Raw genomic sequence first — 15,747 nt, 5'->3', positions numbered from 1 at the left:
GGCTGTTACCTTAATTTTAGAGCATAGGCTGTAAATGAGAAGATTTGAATAAATGAATTTTTCATGGGTTGGATAATTTGATTATTGGGTGCTAGTTTTTAAAATGCATAATCTGTACATCTTTATCAAATATTTATGGCAGGTATAGAGCTGTACTTCTCCTTGTTTGATTTTTCTGCAGCAAACCCCTACATCTATAAAAATGGTATGACATTTTTTTTTTTTCTTTTCACCATTGAGATGCTCTCTGGGTTATCAGAAAATTATTTGGGGCAGGGAAGGGGGAAGGTTGAGAAGATTTCCAGCAGAGAGTGACAGTTGCTACATGTCTGGCCATCATGGTAGGACTTCTTGGGGGTTGGAGGGGGTGTGGAGGAGGAAAAAAAGGATAGGTGTAGACTTTGAGAGAAGAGCTGAGAAAATGTCTTTTAATCTTTTCCATTTGAGGGATGTCTCCATGGAGATCAGGTGGGTGTTGAGGAGTCTTATTTATTGGAGACTGAGACTTATTCACCAGGTTTGCTTCTTGAACTTAGGGATGTGGCCAAGCCCCATGGCCCATGCATGCTGCAGAATAATCCAAATTTGGGAAAAGCAGGGCTTTGGCAGGACAGGACAAATAGCCTAGAAAAATATAGAGAATTCCCATCTTATTTTCCTACCTCTGTGGTTCCACATTTTAATCTAGAAAGCAGTTTTTCTTCCTGTGAAATAAAACTTGGGTGTATGAAATTTGAAGAAAGTTCTTTCTCCAGTATTTTTCCACTTTCATCTGGCTTTTTATTTATTTTGGACTCGGGGCGCCTGGGTGGCTCAGTCGGTTAAGTGTCCGACTTCGGCTCAGGTCATGATCTCACAGATCGTGGGTTCAAGCCCCGTGTCGGGCTCCATGCTAACAGCTAGCTCAGAGCCTGGAGCCTGTTTCAGATTCTGTCTCTCCCTCTCTCTCTGACCCTCCCCTGTTCACGCTGTCTCTCTCTCTCTCAGAAATAAATAAAACTTAAGAAAATAGAAAATATATTTATTTGGGAATTGTATCTTGATCTATGATCTTAGCCTTGGGAATCAGCACGCAAGCAGCCACTCAAATGCACTGGGTATTCCCGAGGATGTCCATGACTGTGAGGCTGCCACTGTAAAGGTCTGCAAAATAGACAGTCTCCTTCACAGACAGGTGTAAGGCTCCTTATTTGAAAATTCTGAAAAGTGCTTGTTCTCCTAAAGGATCGCTAGTTAGCTTATCCATTCGTGTACTATGTGACAAAAACCAAACATGAAAAAACCAGATGGAGTTTGGTTTATGGCGTGGGTCCGCAGCTGGGAAGGATCAGGAAATGGTGTTTCATCATAATCATGTTGAAGATATAAAATTATGAAGGTTGTTAGGCTTCTTTTAGCATGTAAAGTAGAATAAGGGTGGTGTTTAGATATGTGCATTACAGACGCCTCAGATATTACACAGGCATTGATTTCTTTTATAGTAACATTTATGACCTGGGTAGTAGTGGGCCTTTTCCTTTATGATTTTAGTTATACCATCTGCTTTTTAATATAAACTTGCTAAGATTTCTACTTCTGGCTTAGGTGGGTTTGGGAATGATTTCAAATCTCCCACACCCCTTCCTCCCCATCTTCTAAAATAGGACTTTGCATAATTAAGTGGTATCAGGAAACAAGCATTGGAACACCTCACCACTGATCCCAGCTCCTCTCTGTACAAGTTATGTGGCTTTTGGAAAGTTACACACCTCCTACAAGCCTCCGTTTCTTCTTGAAAAATGAGACTGACGTGACTAATTTTGTAGTATTGTTGCAAGGTTTCAATTCCTTTAAATAATATAAAGTTCCAGATACTTAGTAGTTCCTTCCCACCATGTCCTAAAATACAAATTCATTTCTCTCATTGGTTTCCTTCTCCTGTCTTTATTTGCTTCCATGATTTCACTTAAAGTAAACCAGAAAAACCACAGAAATAAATTATTTGGAATTTTTTTGTGGCCTTTTTATTTTTGCTAAGGGGTAGTTCCAAAATTTCTGTTTTGGAATATTGATACTGCTATTTGTACACAGTACTCTTTTTCTCCCCAGCCCACCACCCTCTTTTTTCTTTGGCCTCTGCAGAGAAGAACGATCTCTGTGTCTAGCACATTAGTCTTGTACCTCCTTCCTGTCATCCTGCTTATGATCTCCAGCGCTAGTTACTGTATCTTTCTGGCTGCTGCTAGAGCTAAGTACCTTTAGGGCAGATTGTGGTTACTCTGCACTACCAAATTATAATGCTAAAATGAAGGTAGGCTTTGGTTTACAAGACCATACCTAATTTTATGCTAAAATGGAGTTCAGCTTACACAGCTAGAGGAAGCCATTAGTGAACCCACATTGTTTTAGTAGGATGAAGTAGATTAGTGTAAGAATAAAATGCTTTACCAACTTAATTAAGCAAATCAGTATATCAAAAGACGCAGACTATTTCAGAATCTAGTTCTTTGGATTACAGTGGTCTTCCACCATTTGAATCTCATGGTACAGTGTTAAGGCTTTCCCTTGGATCCTTGTAGCTCTCGTGCCATGTTCTTCTCTGGTCCTTCCATTCAGACATGTTCTGTACCCTATGTTTGCTGCATCGCTCAGGAAATCTTGTCGATCTGTCAACCCCCAACCACAGAAGCACCTCCTCAAGAAGAGAGGACAGAGGAAGTCTTGGGTGGATGGTTGCTTGAGTGAATGCACTCTCTCTAAGTAGCTATAGCTCATCTGTCTTCTGATAGTTCCTTGGGTTTCTAGCAGGCACGTGTCCCATTGTTGTTAAGTAAAGCCCGGTATGTATGTTTGACAAGTTAGCAGCGTGGCAGCTCGGCTTGCTCCCCAGCCCCGCCGCTGTCTCAGGGATTGTTTGGTTTGGCAGGTGGCCAGCTCTCTGCTCGAAGATGCATTTCCTTGACAGGACAAAGTGTGGAGCCGCATTAGCTGCAAAGTTTACAAAGGTTAGCTAAACACACACAATAAATATTAATAAACAGAAAAGGCCCACCCACCTTTGACTTTGAATTCTGTTTCTTCATTCCATGTTTTGGAATCCCTGTAGTATTTGATTAATAACCAGTCTTAGGGTAATTGAGTCTTAAGTATCCTTTGCCTAAGTTAGACTGCTCACAGAGCTCTCATTGGCTGCTTTGGTGACTCATCGCCACAGTAGATGGAGCTCTGGAATGACTGTTTAGTTCATCGAGTCTTATTTGCATTCTCTCTGCTTCCATGTGAAAACGAGAGTAAATGTGCTTCTCCGTGAGCATTTATACTGACCAGCCATATGTGTGTCTCAGAGCTCCAGAGTGTAGAGGACATGAACAGGAATAGAGGTACAGTGCCCTGAGTTTGGACTCCCTAGAAAGCAATCAGACATTGGTCTGTTGGCCTGGGCAGTTGCCTCTCTAACATTTACACCCTCAGCATAGAGGGAGAGAGTAACGGTAACCTGCTGCCCCTGGAAACTGCCTATTTGGCTGGGTGTCTTGGAATTTACCAGGCCTACACTGTGGATCTTCTCCAATTCTGCACCCTGCTCACTTGAAAACATATTTGAGAACCAGTAATTTTAGACTGCTTAGCCAGACCTCTAGAGAACCAAGGAAGAGAAATAACTTTAATACTATGTCCTTAAGACTGTCCCGGAGCCATCTGTTAGGTGGCTGCGATGTCAGAGGGCCCTTGAAAGCCCCTCTTATTATCTTCTCTCGCTCTATGGGTCATGCACATCCCTCTATTTAGGACCACACTGGGAGGGAATGAACCCTACTTTGTAGGATACTTGAGTATGATAATGATCTAGAGAAATAAAATTGTTCTTGATAGGTAGTAATGATTTTAACTTGAAAATTGTCTCTAACTCCACTTAGCAAAGCAACTTGGGTGAACTGTAACTTTTAATTCATTCCTTCAGCAAATGTTTATTGACCACCACACACTAATCTAAGCATTTGGGGTACACTGGCACCTGAAACACACCAAGACCTCTGCCTGTGTGCAGATGTGCACATTGGGGAGGCAGATAATAAGGATAATTAACAATAAATTATATGTTATGTTAAAAGGTGATACACATTTTAGAAAAATGAAAAAGAATAAGGACAGCTGGGGGGTACAGTTTTAAATGGGGAAGTCTTGGCGTGATGACATATGAGGAGTGACTTGAAGGAGATGAGTATTGACTCGGATGAACAACTTCTTGGTAGTGTCTGTGAAGCTATGTTTGTGACTTTTCTCATGTGTCCTTACATCTAGTCATGACCTGGAAATTTGCAGTGGTCAAGGTGTGGTTCTCAAATTAATCTCAGTGGCAGAGCACCTGTAAGTCAGGCTGTGCTTTGTAAAGACCATGAACTGTTGATATACTTAATTCCATCTTACCAACCAAGCAGAGTTTTATTAGATAAAATGTGTCTTTTACAGTCACACATTATAAAGTGGGTTTCACAAGCATGTGTACCAAATGGCAACCCTCCCTCAAAAGCCAAACTACATATAATATACTTATTATTTTCAAAGTTTTTTTAAATTAATACTCACTATTGTATGTTTTATCATCTTTTAGCACTTGCTAATGGACACTCAGTAGCCGTCACCATAGATTTAAGAAAAATTGTGGAAAGAAAATCTAAAGACGTAAAAACCTACCCTTTTAACTTAATTTTACCATCTACCAACCAAGAAAAAACAGCCACTCTGAGTTTATTTTATCAACAGACCATCTCAGCTGTCCTCAGTGGTGCAGAGCTTAAGAACCATTCTTAGAGAGTATTATCAGACATGAATTAGAAGTCCTGCAACTCTTATATTTCCTTGTAAGTTCCTCAGGAATCTCAGAGAAGGATTCATAGCCGAATAACTATGTGCATACTTTTTGCCAGGCAGGTGGGAGCCAGGATTTCTATCAAAAGGGATTGAGGAGATTCACAGATACTCTGTTTTAACAAAGGAGCAGGATGGTTAGGGAGAGGAAACCAGAAGGATTCAGCCTGACATAGCTTTGGGAGGCCAGGATGCCATGATTTTCATTTTACTATTAGAACCTAAAATAGCAGTCTCTGATTGTACCAGTTTTCCTTAGTCCTTGTGCATTGCTTGGCACGTGACAGTTCTAAATAAATCTTGAATTGATGTTTCCACTCCTTACTTGTTCTATCAGAACGAGATCCACAGAACCTAGTACGTGGTGTTTCTGCCTACCAATTTTAGCTTCATCTTTCCCCCCTTTCATCCTTTCCCCCTGCTAAACCTCCCACCTCAGCCCTTACTACAGACAAAAATTAAAAACAGGTTGTAGTTCTCACTGAGAACTCATTCTTTTTGACCCCAGAGTACCACTTATTTTCCTTAGCAGTAATGAATTCAAAAGAGCATAACTTCCAGTGGACCTTCTCTTAAATAGCTTTTCATTCAGGTTAATGTCAAATCTTTGTATGCCGTGTCTCTGTTTTACTTCTGCTGTTGTCCTCCTGGTTTATCTCATAGATAGGGAGATATTATTCAATGCCTGCAAATATGTGTTGTTCCTGAAAAAGCTTTATGAGATTTGGATCTTTGTGAACTAAAAACAATAACCACCTGGCTTCAATCTGCTGTCCAGAGGGACATATTGTGTGTATAAAAGCATGAAACGCCAAGATCTAAATATGCTTCAGTGGTGAGCAGAACTGAGTTATGTGGGTTCAGCATTCTAAGGTGCCAGCCTCACGTGCCACTGGAGCTGGGGAAGCCTAACCTTGTGGTTGCAAGGTTGTCAAGAGATGAGAGGAGGGGTGTCGGAAGGAACATCTTTTTCATCTTCAAAGGGTATCACACAGACAACAAGTGATGGAGTAGAACTGAACCTCAGGGACACAGCCTTATAGTTTAGAGGAAAATGTCCTAAAAATTACAGGTAGCCATCAGGAGGATATTCAGTTTAGTAAACTGGCTCTAGCCGTCAAAGCACAAGTGGGATTTTTCCCATTTTTATTTGGCTTTCTTTAGCTGATCACCATGCCTTTCTTTTTCAGAGTGTTGTCCGCTGCCTGTGGCATCCAAAGCTGAACCAGATCATGGTAGGAACTGGAAATGGATTGGCTAAAGTCTATTATGACCCCAACAAGAGTCAGAGGTATTTTATAAGTCTTGCCTGTTTTAGATGGATGACAGCAACTGGGGGGAGGGTTTCTTTTCCCACCCTGCTTTTATTTATTTCCCCCTTTGATGGGGATCCACCCTTTTAGAAAATGCAGCTGGCACAGAGTAAAGCCTCAAACTCCTGGTATTGTACTTTAAAGAGGATTTGGATATTGCCCTTGATCCATACAGAATTCAAAGTGAAAGTTTCCTGGGGATTTGCAGTTCTTTAGCTGAAATGTTGAGTGCAAAGGGGGAAAACGTCCTGCCCACTTTGCATACCACCCTGCACATGGCATTAGCTGTGATACATGTAGGGGATTAACAAAGCAGGGAACTCACCACTCACAGGAAACGGAAACAGCTAGTCTGTTTTGTTCCCTTTCTCTTTGGGCTTTTATCAGGTAGCAGTTTGGATATGTGGGGTTGTTCTTTGCCAGCAGAAAGGGACAGCACAAATTCTTTCCTCTTCAACCCCACGCCCACCCCAAATGCTAGACTTAAACATACCCCTGTGTTTCAAAAGGCTGAAAACTTCACTGGAGGCTCAACCAGTTCCTCAATTATTTTCATTTTCTTTGGGCACAAAGGTAGACATTTGTCACCACCCCCAAAATGGATGGTTTTGTTTGTCTCTGTTAAGGTACAATGCTTGATCAGTTCTTTCTTTAGAGGGAGACTTGGTCAGCTAGTATTAAAGTTCATACACTAAATTCTTTGGGGTCCCCCATAAACCTATTTTGAGTTCCCACATCCTTTTTGAGGAAAGGAAACCCATCCGCTGTTAATGAATATTCATTGCTGTAATTTCGATCAGAATAGAAGTAGACAGTCCCATCTTCCCTTGGAACTTTGTGCACTAGCATTGGAACCCTTGCTGTGTAAAGTAAAGTTTTTATTGTGTTTAAGAACAAATAGGATTTTGTTTGTTTTTTAATAAAGGGATTGAAAATGCTAACGTAATTAGAATGAGAGAAAGAATCTGTTTCATTTGAGAAAATGATGAGCCCCATTTGATAGCACCCATTTGGAAGTTTCTGTGTTTGGAATCTCTAAGAAATTTTTTTTATTTGTATTTGCTCCTCCTGAGAGGGATAGCTCAGTATTGCTAAAAAAAAAAGTGAAGTGTTCTAATCAAACTTTTGGTTAACCCCACAACATTCTTGGGCGGTAGCCCTGTGATAACACTGCCAAGCCAACTCAGTTCCAGACACTTGTACTCTTACATTTGAGATGTGGACGAATGCCACTTGGGGTATAGACCACCCAGGTTGCTTTCATATGAGACATAAACTAAAATTTGAACCTTGTGACCTTCAGGGTGAAAAGATTAGTTAATTTTATTTCTCTCTCTTTAACTTACATCTTAAAAGCTGTTTCTATAGTTTTTTAAAACTAGTGTTCTGTTGCCTGGTTACCTCTCCAACCCTTTCACTCAGTAGTAACCACTGACTGACAGACTTGCTTTCCCATAAATTTGATGCCTTATCACCAACGTCCCATCTGTTGCCATCCCTTAGAAAGTCAAGGACTTGGCTAGATGGTGTGCACAGAGTGTGTTCCTGAAAGTATCTAATGCTTTTGACATGATTTTCTGTTTATAAGACCAAGTAAAGAAAATAATATGCTCTTACCCGCCCCCAGGGGAGCAAAATTATGTGTGGTTAAAACCCAGCGGAAGGCGAAACAAGCCGAAACTCTAACCCAGGACTACATCATCACCCGTAAGTTGTTAGCATGGTCTCTCCATAGTCTCTCTCTCTCTCTTTCTCCCAGTGTAGTGTGGCATTGATCTCATGGCTTTAGAGACAGAAAAAGTTTTCACAGTCCAGGCATATATTACAAAATATCATATGGACAGAACTGCGAGTCATGTAACAGCTAACCACTTTAGCTTCTGTGACTCATCACAGAGACAGGGTGATTTCATGTAACTTTCAACCCAAAAGGGAAAAGCCTATTTGAGCCTAATGCATTACTCCATAGCAGCCTTTTAAAGAATAACAGTCTGTTCTAAGAATAAACAAGAAAGAGTGCTGGGCTTGGAATCAGGAGACCTGGATTTGTCCAGCTCTACTACTGACTTGCAGTATGATGCTGAACAACTGAACTTTACCAGGAGAGTGAGGAGACTAGGGAAAGGGTCTCCTTCAGCTTCCTCTGAGACTCTGTGACCATATGATAGATCCAGAGACATGTAGATACGAAATGAACTACCTTGGGTACCAGAAATCTTACCAGAATAAGCAGCTTCTGTCAGTTTTCTCAACACAACTTTGTTAATCTGGCAGATTTGTCTTTCTCAGAGCCACAGCCTCAGATCTGTCACAAGTAGTGGCTAGGAAGGACATCTTGGATGCAGTAGCAGTTGTGATGAGCTGATGCCCTGTGGACTTTACCAGGGTCTCAGTCTAAAGCCCAGGGGGCGCTGTACTGCTGGGTTTTCTCTCTACTGGTGGGTCTTCTGTAAGACCAAGCAAGTCCTTGGAGCTTACGATCAGTCAAGAGATCCCATGACACTTTTTGCAAGAGTAGAAGTGTTAAAGTCGGTGTCACAACCAGTCTAGCTCATGTAATTACACGCGGCCTACTTAAATTCCTCCAGTCGTTTGAAGTGAAAAGCTATTTTTCCCCCTCCTAAAAATACTGTTATGTCGTATTGCCCAACAGAGTGACGGGTAGCTGTGTGTCTCAGCTCCCCTGACTCAAGGCAAGCATGTTTTACCAGTACGAGAGATGGTCCTGGCCCCAGCTGGTGGTAGGGGTAGGGGGGATACTAGAATTTTTGAGGTATTTTAGACATTTCTGTCATTCATATTATAAATGCCCTTTGAACCCCTCCCCCACTCCCGTGGAAAAAAGTTTCCTCTTTTAAAAGAGGTTTTACTCAGCATGTAAGGATCCAAAGAAATAATTCTGGTATATTTTTTGGTCAAGAAAAAGATCATTATTTAACTTTTCCCCCAGTAACCCTCTTTCTCTCCCACAGAATATCACGGTTTTCCTTTTACATTTGTATACTAGTTCATATTGTGAAATTTAATTCTGACATTGAGTGAACAACCAACAGCAATGGGGCAGATATTACTTTGATTCTTGTGCTTTTGTTTTGTCTACCATATCAAAGTAGGGAAAAGTCCCCATCAAGTCACGGTGCCAGGAGATTCAGGCACCTCTGTGCACTCAAGGCAACCTTTATCCCAGTTTAGTGGGATAAGTGCTCCTCCCTTCCGGTTACTCAGTGTTGTCAACTCCTTCTGAGAGGTGGTCACATTTCAGAAACGTGTGAAGTGATTCCAGTGTTTATGAGGCATCTGAGGAAACTTCAGGGCTGACAGGCAAGCTGTTGGCATTATTCACATTTGGGTCCTATAAGAAAAAATAAGCAGTCCCATTAAGTGTTTCTTTTCAAAACCATAGAAATTAAGTTTCTTCTATTCTTTATCGCTTGGGAGGTGCGATAATCATCGCTTGGGAGATGGGGAGCCTCACCAGTGTTTCCGTGACAGTATTTGACAGTATTTCCTGAGTGCCATTAGTTGCCAGCAGAGGTGAACAGTGAGTCTGGTCTGAAACAAAATTGGCTAATTGGTTACAGTAAGACTGTCTTTTATTATTAGATGAAGGCTGTCATTATGACTTTCATTTCATCTTTTAGTTAGTCATGAGTCAGCTATGTTTTTGGATGGAAGGGTTATTATTATAATAAAATTTTCAAATGTGACTTCTTGTAGCTCATGCCTTGCCCATGTTCCGTGAGCCCCGCCAACGGAGTACAAGGAAACAGCTGGAGAAGGACAGACTGGATCCCCTCAAGTCTCATAAACCTGAACCTCCTGTAGCGGGCCCAGGTGACTCTGATCTAACTTGTGATCTCCAGAGGGGGTTGAGGGGCCCATCGGGGGTCACTGATACAAAATTGGGAAGATGGTTTGCGCCTGGATGCCGCTTTGTCTTCAGAGAGATTTTACTACATGCTGGCTTTTAAACATTTTCTTTTCATCATCAGAACTTTTTGCTTAACGATCTGATGCAGAATCCTGATGCATAAAACTGATAAAAATGGAGAGGAAGTCTGGAGCCCTCTCTGCTTGCTCTCTAACTTGAGCTGTGGTGACTGTGGTGACACTCTGGGGCTCCTAGAACCCAGTGATAAAACCACTGCTCTCAATATTGGCTTCATATACGACATTTGGGTACTTTAACTAGAATCCAGACTGGATTAGGTTTCACACAAGGCAAAAAGCTGCCATCACTGAGCTCTGTGTTGATACAATGGAGCTGTCCATTCCCCTACAAGATGAATAAAGGTCCTTAGAGTTTTTACGAAAGTAGGGATCGGAAGGAAACAAGGCAGCATTGGCTATCATGCAACACATATCTTTACTGGAATCCCATTTTACTAGCTATCACTTGTGTGGTTTCCATTGTTTTAAGCTCCTAAGCCTATAGCTTTTGACTTGTTCATTTATCTTGAACCTCAGCTGTGAGCCTACATCTGTTTGGCCTGCACCTTTAGCCTTAAAAACATTTCACATCTTTTTCTTACCTTTTTTTTTTTGTCATTTTCTCTGCCCGTTCTAATCTAAGATCCCAGGTAATATTCTTACATGGATTATTGAAAAGCCTTTCTAACTAGGCACCTTATCTTAAGGCAGTCTCTCTCTGCTCCCCACCCTGCCTCCATGCATATTATACACTGCTTTTATTTACAGCTCCTCTGGCTTTTTTTCTTCCTTTTTTTTCTTTAAAATTTTTTTTAACTTTATTTGAGAGAGACAGAGACAGCATGAATGGAAGTGGGGCAGAGAGAGAGGGAGACTGAAAAATCCCAAGTAGCCTCTGTGCTGTGAGTGCAGAGTCCCATGTGGGGCTAGAACTCATGAAACCGTGAGATCATGACCTGAGCCAAAGCCGGATGCCTAACCAACTGAGCCACCCAGGCGCCCCAACTCCTCTGACGTTCATGTTGCTACTGCCCCCAAATTTCATAAGCTTCGCACTTCCAGTTACATTTGCAGAGAATCAAGGTTCTCCGCAGTCTACTCTAGCATTCCACCTCACTTCTCTCCTACCCTGATCTTCTGATATGACTGACTGTTGGTTCATTTCTGCTCACAAATGTCCATTAAATTGTCCTCTTGCTATACTTTTGTACTTAACCCATTCTGCTCACTGAAAGTGACCTCTGCCTTCTGAGCTTTCCCAAATTGGATCCATCTCTTCCTAAAGACCTCCCCAACCACCTCAGCCTGAAGAGCTCTCTCCTTCCTCCAAGTACCATAATAGTTACTGGCCACACAAATCCTTTCCCAATTAATTATTTCCTGCCTTATTTAGTCTTCTCTTACTTTGATTTATAGAATTAATCTTTTAGCACAGCTTGGCTTTTGGCTCTTCATGTATTTTTGTTTTGTTTCGTTTGTTTGTTTAATTTTTCCTAACATGTCATACATTTTTGGGTACCAGGCACCAGGCTAGCTGTTAAGGATCTAGTGGAGAACAAATCCCTGCCCTTATGAGCTTACTGTCTACTAGAGCAGTTCCAGTACCATAAAATAATGTGAATCAGTGTATTCAACTTACTTATTTTCTCTTCTACAAGGTACCTGGAAGATGGCAAGTCCTAAGATCTGTTTGTTTAAAGCTAAAATAGTGTCTAACAAATATTGGTTATTTTTATTAATTAAATTTCAAATGTTCATGCCTGAGGAATGTTTTTAAGGCATATCCACAGCAAAATATTTGTAATTCCTCCTGCATTGATATCATTATGTAAATTAAGCAGCTAAGACATATCAAAAAATATCTCTTTCTATTTAAAAATGTTATGGGGAAGTTAAGATTTGGTGATTTCTTACTTTGTGAAAGCTGCACGGATGATACTGAAGTACTCTTGAGATCTGTGCGCCTCAAACCAAAGTCTGAAGAAGCTCCAGAGTGCTCAAAACCTTGATTCCATAGGGAATGCCAAAAATCAGGTAAGCGTGAAGCTGTGGCCTCACTCTGTTACTCATTTAACCAGCCATGTTGGAAGCCAGGACTGAAGAATTCTCAGCCTTTTCAGATAAGTACAGTGCATACAAGGTATACATATATACTGTCAAGCTCATTCCATTTCTGATTGGGTTTTTTTCCTGTGAAACAGGTCGTGGTGGCCGGGTTGGAACCCATGGGGGCACTCTGTCATCATACATTGTGAAGAACATTGCTTTGGACAAAACTGATGACAGCAATCCCCGGGAAGCCATCTTGAGGCATGCTAAAGCCGCCGAAGACAACCCATATTGGGTTTCTCCAGCATATTCAAAGTAAGGAAATAGCCCTTTAAAATAGGAAAGATTATTATGTTTAATGAATATGAAAGACTATAACAATGGCTGCTTTGAGGTTTTCACTCTCCCATTTCTTGTTCTGTTCTTGAGCATGAAAAATAAGCCAGGTACTCATAGTCCCAAACTGAGGCATTTGTTTGTCTCTTAGGACTCTAAAATGGTGAATTATTTTAATCTTGATTTATTTTTGAGAGAGTGTGTGAGCAGGGAAGGAACAGAGAGAGAGAGGGAGACACAGAATCCAAACCAGGCTCCAGGCTTCAAGCTATCAGCACAGAGACTGACGTGTGGCTTGAGCCCATGGACCGTGAAATCATGATTTGAGCCAAAGTCGGACGCTTAACCAACTGAGCCACTGAGATGCCCCTAAAATGGTGAATTTTTAAAGTAGGTCAGTTTCATCAGAGTTATAGCCTAGTGGAAACCATTATATGAAGCCCATTCTAGTTATGACTAAAAAAAGGAAAATCACAGTAAGCATTATCTTAGTTGATGAGAGTTAAAAGCAAATGAAGGGGAGCAGTCTGCAGGTCTGTCATTAAGGACTGCTTTTATTTGCAGAGCTATATACGTAAGTAACACGTACATAGAGTAGAGCCTGCCTGCTCAGATTCCCTGAAATAGCTCAACGTGGATGAACATGTAGTTAAAGCCACTAAAACAGGTATATTCACACAAAAGAAAGGTAGTATTGTAGAATTTTTGGATTCTTAATTTTTCATTTGAAACTAATTTTAGACTTATAGAAAAATTTCAAAGAGCTCATGTACACTCTTCACTCAACTTTCCCTAATGTTAACACCTTACATAACCATAGTATAATTATTTAGCAATGCCAGAAAATTAACATTGGTACAATATTACTGATGAAGGAACAGACCTTACTTGATTTTCCCCGGGTTACCCATTGATATTCTTTCTCTGTCCTAGGATCCTGGCTAAGGTCCCATATTACCGTATTACATTTAGTTGTTTCTCCCTAGTCTTATCCAGTCTTTTTGTTTGTTTGTTTGTTTATTTATTTATTTTGAGAAAGTGGGGTAGAGGGGCACAGAGAGGGGGAGAGAGAGAATCCTAAGCAGGTTCTATGCTCTCAATGCAGAGCCTGATGTGGGGCTCATCTCATAAGCCCCAAGATCATACTCTGAGATGAGATCAAGAGTGGGATAGTTAACCGACTGAGCCACCCAGTGCCCCTAGTCTCATCCAGTCTTTACATTTTCTCAGTCTTTCTGGTCTTTCATGACCTTGACACTTTCGGTGAACACTGGTCTGTTACTTTGTACATTTTGTCTCTCAGTTTAGATTTGTCTGATATATTGCACAATTGGAATGAAACCATGCATTTTTGGCAAACATAATACAGGACTGATGTTGTATCCCTTTGGGTGCATCATATCAAGAATGTCATGTCAATATGTCTTATTGTTGGTGATGTTGACCTTGGTCACCTGGTTAAGGTGATGTCTGCCAAGTTTCTTCATTGTAAGTTGCTGTCATTATTTTGAGTTTATAAATTATTTGGGGGTGATATTTTGTAGCTATAAAAACCCTGCCCCTCTTTAAACTTTGGCTCTCTAATTTTATTATCCATGGGTAGATTTGCCTGCAGTAGTTATTACTGTGGTGTTTGCCTAATAGTGATTTTCTATTTCCCTCTTTCTTCCATATTTATTAACTGGAATTTTACTTAGAGCAAGAATTGTCCCTTCTCCCACATTTACTTATTTTTCAAATATTTTTATATCATTGCAGACTTTAAAATGCTTTATGGGTTAAATTCAGTATTATTGAGGGGCGCCTGGGTGGCTTAGTTGGTTAAGCATCCGACTTTTGCTTAGGTCATGATCTCGTGGTTCGTGGGTTCGAGCCCCACGTCGGGCTCTGTGCTGACTGCCAGCTCAGAGCCTGGAGCCTGCTTCAGTCTGTGACTCCCTCTCTCTCTGACCCTCCCCTGCTCACGCTGTCTCTCTCTCTCTCTCTCTCTCCTAGAAATAAAAAAAAATAAAAAAAAATTCAGTATTATCATTATTTAGGTTTGTGCTCAAATTGTTCCAGCTTTGGCCAGAAGGATCTCCTTCAGAATAACTCCTATCCTCTTTTGACAGATCCCTATGTTTTTGAGCACTTCCTTACTTTCTGGTACCACAAGATGTGCCACAGTTGTCTTTGTTTTTCTTGCCCATAGCCTTTCTCACCCAGTCTCTTCCCCACTCACCTCTGCACGTAATCAGTCTCTTTAGTTTCTGGTTTATCTTTCCTGTAGTTCTCTTGCGCAAATGAATACATTTTTGGGTATTTTCTTATACCCTCTCCTTTCTCACATGAAGGGTAGCATCATATAAATACCCTTTTGGGCTTTGCTGTTTTTCGTTTAGGATTATGTCCTGGAAATCACTCTGTATCAGTTCACAGAGTTCCTTCTCATTTTTTCCATACCTGCACAGTGTTCCACTATAGGGAAGCATGATAGTTTATTCAGCTATTCTCCTATGAATGGATATTTAGGTGGTTCAGTATTTTGCAATTTCTAACAGTGCTATAGTAAATAAACTTGTGCATATGTATTTTTGTATTGCTGGAGGTATATTCATGTTTTTTCTTGATGTCTTTATATAATGTTAAAGTTTTCTCTTAAATTATGAGAAAGCTGGACCCTGATCACTTTTCAAAACATTAATATGCTGGAAAAAATCACTTATAAGCCAAATCAATGTACATGTTATAGCAATATAAGTTCCCTATCTGCTAATCATATGAGCTACTTTTCATAAAAGAAAAAACACATTGTTTTAGCTTGGGTTTCTTAAACTGGTAAGAACATGTACTACACTTGATCTTAGCCAAAAGACTAAGAAGCAATAGCTTGGGTTTTTAGAAGCAAACCTGAGAAAAAGATTCATATAAAGGTGATTTATTAGGAAGCATCCATAGATAAAACCAGGAGGAGAGTGGACTGTAATGAAACCAAGTAAGGGAGTATCAAGCAAAGTTTCAAGGGGTCACTTTGGCTCAGTCTATAGGGTAACCCTGGAGAGCCTGGTCAGAGCCATGGTAACTGGAGTATTAATGGCTCAGTATCTATTGGCCATTGGTGATGGCTGGAAGGGGGTAGGGAAGACATTCCCAGGTACTTCCAGCTTTCCAGGACTTTAGCAACCTGCTGATAGCCCTCTGACAAAGACAGATAGGTGCCCTGTTACAAATGAAAGCACCCCACACAAAAATGCTAAAGAGATTTCAGTTCCTTTGCTGTGGCTGGGGGGGT

At 40.8% G+C, this 15,747-nt stretch overlaps 1 protein-coding gene and 1 pseudogene across 1 annotated transcript in view; one reads left to right on the top strand and one right to left on the bottom strand.

Moving 5' to 3' along the window:
* Positions 1-15,747, top strand: part of WDR70 (WD repeat domain 70) — a 272,504-nt gene that overhangs the window by 240,155 nt on the left and 16,602 nt on the right. Inside the window, exons 14-17 of the mRNA XM_077763475.1 lie at positions 6,039-6,139; positions 7,789-7,868; positions 9,879-9,995; positions 12,293-12,455. Of these exons, the coding sequence (XP_077619601.1) occupies positions 6,039-6,139; positions 7,789-7,868; positions 9,879-9,995; positions 12,293-12,455 (461 nt within the window). The remainder of the gene's footprint in view (positions 1-6,038; positions 6,140-7,788; positions 7,869-9,878; positions 9,996-12,292; positions 12,456-15,747) is intronic.
* LOC144231098 (U2 spliceosomal RNA) lies at positions 15,212-15,342 on the bottom strand (annotated as a pseudogene).

The sequence above is a fragment of the Crocuta crocuta genome, unplaced genomic scaffold, assembly GCF_008692635.1.
Source record: "Crocuta crocuta isolate KB4526 unplaced genomic scaffold, BGI_CrCroc_1.0 scaffold4, whole genome shotgun sequence".
NCBI lineage: Eukaryota > Metazoa > Chordata > Mammalia > Carnivora > Hyaenidae > Crocuta > Crocuta crocuta.
The sequence above is the reverse complement of the archived record's forward strand: the minus strand, read 5'-3'. Positions and strand labels throughout refer to the sequence as shown.